The sequence below is a fragment of the Arachis ipaensis genome, chromosome B1 (assembly GCF_059453495.1).
Source record: "Arachis ipaensis isolate K30076 ecotype BB chromosome B1, ASM5945349v1, whole genome shotgun sequence".
Lineage (NCBI taxonomy): Eukaryota > Viridiplantae > Streptophyta > Magnoliopsida > Fabales > Fabaceae > Arachis > Arachis ipaensis.
In genome coordinates this window covers 39,589,219-39,598,586 of record NC_142436.1, presented here as the reverse complement: position 1 = coordinate 39,598,586, position 9,368 = coordinate 39,589,219, and the positions used below count along the sequence as shown (strand labels likewise).

Here is a 9,368-nt window from a genome sequence, read left to right as displayed (position 1 = left end):
TTTTAAATTGATAAGCGGATTTCTGGTTGGTTGAGAACTATACTTGCAACGCATCAATTTTTGGTGCCATTGCCGGGGAGTTGCAATAGAGTGCTAAAGTTATTGATTGAATTTTATTTATTTGGATTTTATTTTATTTTGCTACTATGAGCTGCTTGTTTCTTTCGCTAGATGACGCATTCACTTCCTGATCCAAGCTTGCCAGTATTCGATCCTGAGATTGAAAGAACTATTTCACGAATAAGGTAAGCTCGGCGTCGGTTAGTCCTCTCTGAGGGCGGATCTGAAACGTCATTTGAGGAAGAAACCAGCCCCCGTTCTACTGATTCGGTTGATTTACGTATAGGTGACATGGCAGCACCTAGGAGGGTTACTATCTAGGAGGCTGGAGCCCCTGATTTTACAATGCAACCGTTTCAAGCGCATCATCCAGCGGTGGCTACAGACTTTGAAATAAAGACTGCACTGCTCAATTTGATGCCCAAGTTTCATGGCTTACCTGCTCAAGAGCCTATCAAGCACCTGAGAGATTTTCAAGCAGCCTGTTCTACTGTCAGGCGTGATGGTGCAGATGAAACTTCAATTTTGCTGAAAGCCTTCCCGTTTTCTCTTGAGGGAATGGAAAGAGAGTGGTACTACACTCAACCTGCCGCAACTGTATCCAACTGGGATACACTCAGAAGAGAATTTTTGGAAAAGTTCTTTCCAGCTGAAGCTACTGATAAACTGAGGAAAGACATTTCCATGATTGTTCAGGATGAATCTGAAACTCATTCATTCCTCACACCTTATACCTCTTAGATCCATTCTGACTTGAGCGTCGGAGTGTCTTTGCAGGTACCTCCCCCCATTGTTTCAGTCAGATAATCAGACATCCGCCTTGACCCGTAAATTCCCGATCCATCTCTCAACCCGTACCGGAGGCATCCAGTACAAGTACCATGCTAGACTTAATTTATTTTGATAATGTTACCTTCTGCCATAGTATAATAAGCAAACAATTTTCTTTTATCTAATGTTACAATAAGTGAAAATGAGTAAATAAGCATATAAACACGTAGTAACTTAAATTGAAGAGAATTTCAACAATAAACTTAAAATTGAAAACTAGATTCACTTAAACAAATTTGGGTACTTTTTTAATTATTAAAAAATTTTAATCCATTGCCCCAAAACGTGTAAATTCAAATTAGTTTAAGTCATACTTCAAAAATTAATTTGATAAATCAACTTTGATAAATGTTTCTAACTTCAAATCATCGAGTCAAAAAATAAATGAGAGAGTTATTAAACTTTGCTCAACCTAAAAAATTAGGCTAGGGATTCCTTACTCCTACTTTTATGTAAGAGTATGATTAACCATCATCAAAATAATTACAAAATATATTCTATTTTTTAAAAAAAATTAATAATTAGATATTGATCTCTCTAATTTTTGCTTTTTACACTTTTTTTTCTTTTCCTTTTAATTTCAGATTCAAAGAAGAGAAGCATTTGGTCTGCTAGGGTTTTTGTCCCTCTTTCAATAACTGTCATTCTTTCATCCTCTCCCTCTGCTGTATCTCTCGTTCGCTTATCCTCGCTGCCGCAACACGCCTCAGATGACGCCGCAACCTGCTTCCGCCGCCGTGGCGCAACACGCTGCCACTGCCGCCTCAACACGCTTCCGAGTGAAATAGATACCTGACTAATTCTCTTGGTACAAATGAGACCATTGATTTATGTCTCTCTCACCACTTTTAAGTTTTTCCTTCTTTTAATGGCTTCCTCATCTTAGTAGAATTGATAATCTTAATACTTAGGAAGTACTAGGAGTCATAATCTTGAATCTATTAGCATAAAGTTGTGACGTATATAGTTTAAATTTCTAAATGTTAACTTTCTGGTTTAACACATTGATTTGATTTACTTGATTACACTATTACAATCTTGAATGTTGTTTTGATTTCAAAAGAAATTGCTGTAAGTCGTTAAAGCAATCTTAATTATGTGAGACATGAGTCCGAGAGATACAATTAGTCTTTCTTTATCAATTAGAAGTTAAATCCTGTTGTCTATAGGATTGTTAGACTTAATAATCTATTTATTATTTTGTAATGTGTTTACATAAAGAATTAATTGATCGAACATGTCCCATAAGAATTAAAAATCTTAATATCTTCTAGCAAAAACCTATTTTAATTAATTTTGAATTCTTTTCATAGCATCTTCTTTTAGTTATACACAATAAATATACTTCCTGTCATCCTAATGTAGTAGAGTTGTATTCATAATATCTATAACAATTGTATTTTTAACACATTTCTTATAGTTAATGCGGTAAACACTTGAACATGTACATATAGGAGTATAATAAGAAGTGGTTATGGATGTATGTTTCTCTGTTTTGAGTGTTGATGTGAATAATAATGAAAATTGGTGCATCTATTTATCGTACTTTTAGGTGGAACCATGTTGAATTATATTGGTCAATTTAGACTATAAGGATGATATTTTATTTTATTCACATCATTGCATTGTTGGTATTAACACATTTTACAAATATATATTAGTTATATCAGACTTTTCAGTTTTGCTTTTGTTTTTGTTAGTCAAATGAGAATTTATGACCCAGGTGACAGCTTAATGCACTACAAAAAAAGGCCTATAGTCATGACAAAAAACTGTGACCATAGCTAGTAAAAAGGGTGACCATAGATCTATGGTCACGGTTTTGGACCTATGGTCAGGTTTTTTACCATGGCCTATTCTCTCGTGGCCATAGGTCTATGGTCACGGTTTTTTTATCTATGGTCACGGTTTTAATTTTCAAATTCTGACACTTTAGGTCACGTTTTTTCACCGTAACCATAGACTCTATGGTCACCCCACCTTAAAACCGTGACCATAGCCTTATCTATGGTCACGGTTTTTGCCCTGACCATAGCTCTATGGTCACCCTACCTTAAAACCGTGACCATAGCCTTATCTATGGTCACGGTTTGTGCCGTGACCATAGCCTCTATGGTCACCCCACTTAAAACTGTGACCATAGCCCTATCTATAGCCACAGTTTTCATTGTGACCATAGCCTCTATGGTAACCCCACCTTAAAACTGTGACCATAGCCATATCTATGGTCACGTTTTTTGCCATGGCCATAGCCTCTATGGTCACCCCACCTTAAAACTGTGACCATAGCCTTATCTATGGTCACGGTTTTTGCTGTGGCCATAGCCTCTATGGTCACCCCTCCTTAAAACCATGACCATAGCTTTATCTATGGTTACGATTTTTGCTGTGGCCATAGCCTCTATGGTCACCCCTCCTTAAAACCGTGACCATAGCCTATTTTGTTTTATGAGATTTATTTTTTTTTAAAAGCATAATCACATCCCAAATTTATGATAATCACAAAATAAATCTAAAATGAGAAATTCAAGACATCTAAATCATAAAAATTATATTTTAAGCTAGATATATTTTTAGTCCAGACAACACAAATAAAAATAAAGTGTAATTTATCCATTACATTTAATACCGGGTAAAGTCTATTTACAAAAAGTACAGAACACATTAAAATATTAATATATATATATATATATATATATATATATATATATATGAGACCCATCCCATCTCATATTGCTATGGAAAATATTTTCTTCATATCATGTCCTCCTGATAGCAAAAGAAATAAACATGTTAGAATAGAGAACATTGTACATCTGAAAGCAACAGTAAAGAACATAATAACAAATAAGCAAATGCAAAAAAAATTGCACACTATTAGTTTCTGTTTACATTTCCTCCTTTTTTTATGCTATTTCCAAAAATTTTGCTAAAATAAAAGAGAACGAATTCACGAAAGAAACAAGCTTCAGATTCTGTTTCCAGAAAAAATAAATTACCCTACCTTAAAACATTCATGTGCCAAAAAAGTAGGATCATGCTACTTGGGATAATTTCATTCCATGTTATTAAAAATGGCCAGCACACTAAAAATAAGTGATAAAATAAAAGAGAATATGCAAATATTTGATGCTCAAGATGCAAATATGCAGACTTAGATGGCATAGAAGGACATTAATAAATCAACTACACCTCACAAGATCCTATAATAATGAACTTCACTTAGTGCTAGTACTAAGTATATACCGCATCAAGTAAACAAAAAGCTAAGCTTTCTTCCTATCAACAACTAATTTATCCAACAAACACAATATATAGGCAGCGTGCGTGTACGGTGAATTGAGTGTAAATTGTCTTTTATTAATAATAAGATGAAAAGGTAGATCTGTAAATTGTATAAAGCTCATAGATGATTAGAGGCAAAGTTACAGAGGAGAGACAACTACCACAACAAAGTTGAATACACGAGCATTATTTGTTATCAATGAATAGTAATATCTAAATGGAAATTCTTAGATTGTATTATAAAGTTCATAGATGGTGACTAAAGACAAAATTGTAGAAGAGAGACAACTATTACAATGAAATTAGACCTAAAATCACAAAAATGAAGTCAAACCTCTTTTATCAAGCTCCATTGCCTGTTAATTTGGTCTTCACCTTTCTCTTCCCCACTTGAAATCCACCTCCACCGTTCTTCTTGCCACCATCAACCTATAAATATTTCCCAATAGAATACCATTAATCCTTAATAGTTAACACACACCACAATAAATAGCTACACATGAGTTTAATTGCTATGCAATGACAATGTAACTAAATATTCAATATTCAATATTCTTAATTTCTTACCATCAATTTTACTATAAAATCATAAGAATATTCCCCAACTCCCAATAAAACAGAACAAGTCATGGAGAGAATTACAACTAAAGCAAAATCACTTTCATGTTTATGTCAAACCCATTCAATTATTTGCCTTCCACAGAAACAAGCCATTTATACGGCAAAGGTTCATATGCTTAAGTTAGGAGGAAAAATTATTGATAATATAGCATTTCTTAGAAACTACACTTTCTATCTTCAAAGAAAAAGACTAATAACAAATAAAAGTTGTATCTTTTATTTTTTAAGGATTTAGCTATACACCCTAATTTAAAGTTCTAATAATACTAAATTACTAATCTGAACAAATTAAATTTTTTTTATTTTCTACCATGATAACTAACTACTCCTATAAAAGAATTTCGAACGCATATGATGTACATGTGAATGTAATTATTTTAGACTAATATATATAAAGTTGATGATATGATATTAATTAAGAGCGGATATGCATTATGAGAAGTACTAACACACAAAAGTTTGGCTTCATTTATCATCAACACCACTAATTAACTTTTTGTGTTTTTCTCTGTACATATACACATGTTATTTATTTTTATATTACAAATAATCTTTTTATATTAAATATACACATGATATATATTTGTCATTTGGCATCTTTGGATTTTCTTAGTCCAATGATGATTAATCAGAAAAGAATTACTATTTTGGTGCCAAGCATTATAGATGCATCATAATAAAAAACATTCCTTAGCATGGCTAAAACTCTTTCACCAATGTCAGTATTATAGTATAACAGGAAAATTTTCCACAAACAGTTGCATAGCAAATTTCAGAAATCCAAGATAACCAAAAAAAATTAATAAAGATAGAAAGCAAGAAAAAACAAATGAATGAAATCATGATATAGCCCACATTCCACAACTAACTGGATATTGGACACTTTGGTGAGAAGTGAATGTTAAGCAAACAAAAGATAAATAGATTAACCACAGAAAATAACAAAGATATTTCCATTCAACATGCAACCCATGAGAAATCCAAGCCTTAAAATCAAAGAAAATATGATCCATGCATAAAAATGGGTGCATTTGAGTTCTGTATGATATTAATAGGCAGTGTTATTATGAAACCATAGAATGGGAATTTAAGGAAAAAGAAAACCTATAAATTGACAAGCATTATAGAATGGGAATTTAAGGAAAAAGAAAACCCGTAGATTGGCAATCATTTGCTGTAATCTAATTACTTTCCATTCAAAAGAACAACAACAGAAGACTTAAATAACATGGTTAACCAGTTAAGGGAACTATTTGTGTCGAACCCCACAATTTAAGACATAAAGCTCATCCATGAAACTTTACCCCCACTTTTAAGTTTTAACAGCTAACTCTTCACCCTTGTGTTTTTCTCTTGTTTTCAATCCTAGACATTTAGAATTATAACAAGTAAAGGAGAAAAAACATTTCCTTCAAAGAAACTAAAAATAAGTGATAAAATAAGATTTAAACAATAACCTTAACATATGTCTGACCAATAACTTGCAGCAACTCCCTTCCTGCTCGCGCCTTAATCCTCTTCTCAAGTTCTAGCCTAATCCAAAGATGCAAAATGACTTGAAATACACTTGAGAATTCCAATTTTAAAAGGCCATTGCCATTAGCAATAAGAAAGTACCATACATACCAATCATCATTGCACAAATAAAGCTACCAATCATTCTAAAATGCACTCCTCGTTCGCTATTTTTGGGAACAACAACCTGTTTAGGATTAAAAAATAGAAATGGAAATGAATATCATCATTTTTGGCCTGTCTAAGTTGCAACCAAAAAATTAATCTTATAATTTTATTAAATTTTTAATTAGAACCAAACAACATAGTATGATATATATAAAACCGGAAAAAGTAACACACATTTCACATGAACTCTATTTTTTAGAGTTCAAAATCACACAAAAAAAAGACTTACCAGGAACGGTGGCGAAGATGGAAACGAAGCACAGCAAAGAGGCAACAAAGGAGTGGCAGAGCGGTGACGAATTGGTGACCGGTGAAGGCGCGGCAACATCGTGCAACCAGTTCTGCGTAACTGGCAACTGGCAACTGATTCTGGTTCTGCGTCTGAGAAGATGGAGTGGCGACGGCGATGGTGACGGCTCACTAAGATGATTGAAGCAAGACGACGAGGGTTTTGCATGACGAATAGGCCACGGAGCAAGAATGAAAGAGGGCTTGGCTAGGGTTATCTTTTCCATTATTTTTTCCTAAGTTAAGACCTAGCTAATACAAGGGAATGGGGATTTTGGGAGGGAAGGGGGATTTTGGGAAGAGAGGGGAGGGGGTAAACGACGACGTTTTTTGTTTTGGGGGGGTTTAAACAAAATAATTTCAAAAATCATATTCTATGGTCACTCCAAAAAACCGTGACCATAGACCATTTAAGATCACCCTCTAAAATCGTGACCATAAACTCCTTTAGGTCACCCTAAAAAACCGTGTCCATAGACCCCTTTAGGTCACCCTTTCGTAAAACCGTGACCATAGACTTTTTTTGGTCACCCTTCAAAATCGTGACCATAGACCTCTTTTGGCCACGGTGAAAAACCGTAACCATATACATTTTAGGTCACCCCCAAAACTGTGACCATAGACCCCTTTAGGTCATCCTAAAAAATCATGACCATAGACCCCTTTAGGTCACTCTTTTTTTAAAAAATCGTGACCATATACCCTTTTTGGTCACCCCAAAAAACCGTGACCATAGATGACTTTTGGTCACGGTGAAAAACCGTGACCATAGACCATTTTAGGTAACCCCCAATACCGTGACCATAGACCCCTTTAGGTCACCACAAAAAACTGCGACCATAGACCCTTTAGGTCGCCCTTTTTTAAAAAACTGTGACCATAGACCATAGACCATAGATGTCTTTTAGTCACGATGAAAAACCGTGACCATAGACCATTTTAGGTAACGCCCAATACCGTGACCATGGACCCCTTTAGGTCACCACAAAAAACCGCGACCATAGACCCTTTAGGTCACCTTTTTTTAAAAAACCGTAACCATAGACCCTTTTTGGTTACCCCAAAAAACCGTGACCATAGACCCCTTTAGGTCACCCCTATAAACCGTGACCATAGCTTTTTTTGTCACGGTAAAAAACCGTGACCATAGAGGGCCGTGGCCAAAAAAACTGTGGCCATAGACCCAAAATGTTGTAGTTATGGACCCAGATTAGCTAATTGATTCATACATCCGAGTGCAAGGGAAAAAAGTAGTTCATTAAACAAGCATTTGTTGAGGTAAATTTATTATCTTTAGATGTCTCATACTGTTATTTGTGTGAATGATTCAGTGGCTATAGTTACTACCTGTTCACGATTATGACAGTGTTTCTCTCAATCTTGTATTTATGTTATTTTTTCTTCATTTGTTTTGAAATCTAATTCTTATTTGGTTTAAGCAACTCTTTCTTTTCTTTTATCTTCTTTTCTTTTCTTTTTCTTTCTTTTAACTGGCAGCTGAAATAGAAATTTTACCAAATTGGCTATGTAATCGACATTTGTATCCAAGTAACCAACTAACCATAACTCCATAAAGCTAAAATTATGATCTTCTCCTTTTATGGATGGTGAGAATTGAGAATTAATAATTACTATTATTATTGGTTATCGCCATTTGAATGATTTCTCTAACTATTCCTTTTCCTTATCCATTATTTAGATTAACGAGTGTGAAAAACGACAAAATAAACCTGTTTTTTAGCTCTGCATAGTTTGCTCAAATTGGCAAATGTGTATTATTATTATTATTATTATTATTATTATTATTATTATTATTATTATTATTATTTAAATAAAAATCAGTTAGCTATGTGATCCTTCATTGATGTAACAAGCATTCTCAATTTGTATTAATATTGATCGCAGGTTTTAGAGTTCCAATAATCTGGAAATAGCTGTGATCTCAAAATAAAAATGAAAATAATAATAACAAATATATAAAGTTGAATACATGTGTAATTTTTGTTAGTTAATTAGATCAGTTACTGTTCTCGACTAGTGCAAACTGAAAAGGTATAATAGCATATAAAATCAAAGTATAATAGTAAGACAATATTAATTAATTTTGAAGCTTAGAGCATAACAAGTAGTTGATAAACAAAATGTGAAAAAGTTGAGGAAAGGAAAGAGGTACAGAAGACCCAACGGCTAATGCGCACTTTTAAGGAGCCTCTGCCCCATCTGTTCATAAGAAATTACTTGTTGAGATTTGTAGCACCTGTATTTTTGTTTTTTTTTTCTTTTTTTCTATTCAGAATGAGACAATCCAAGCCACCAATATGCTTACTTTTATTTAGCAACTAGTGATATTAACCCTGTTTGTAGCCATTATCTGTTATAACTATTGGCTACGGAGTAAAAATGACAACATAATTTGATTACTATTTGCAGATTCAGATTCAAGGAGTTTCTCGGGGAGTGATTCTAAAGCAGACATTGGGCACTTGTAGCAGCCATACAGGGCTTTTGTTACATATGCTCTAACATGACCAATATGGGTGAGCTAATGAAGGCATTTGCTTGATTAGGCATGCCTTGAGCAAACATTTTGACAAATTGAC

The 9,368-nt window shown here is 33.9% G+C and overlaps 1 protein-coding gene across 1 annotated transcript; it reads right to left on the bottom strand.

The window, feature by feature from the left end:
• Positions 1-4,518: 4,518 nt before the first annotated feature.
• On the bottom strand, positions 4,519-6,937 carry LOC107617704 (uncharacterized). The gene is made up of 4 exons (XM_016319547.3): positions 6,710-6,937; positions 6,424-6,499; positions 6,255-6,325; positions 4,519-4,605 (listed from the first exon to the last, which is right to left on the bottom strand). The coding sequence occupies exons 1-4, from the start codon at positions 6,935-6,937 to the stop codon at positions 4,519-4,521; spliced, it is 462 nt and encodes a 153-aa protein (XP_016175033.1).
• Positions 6,938-9,368: the final 2,431 nt, after the last annotated feature.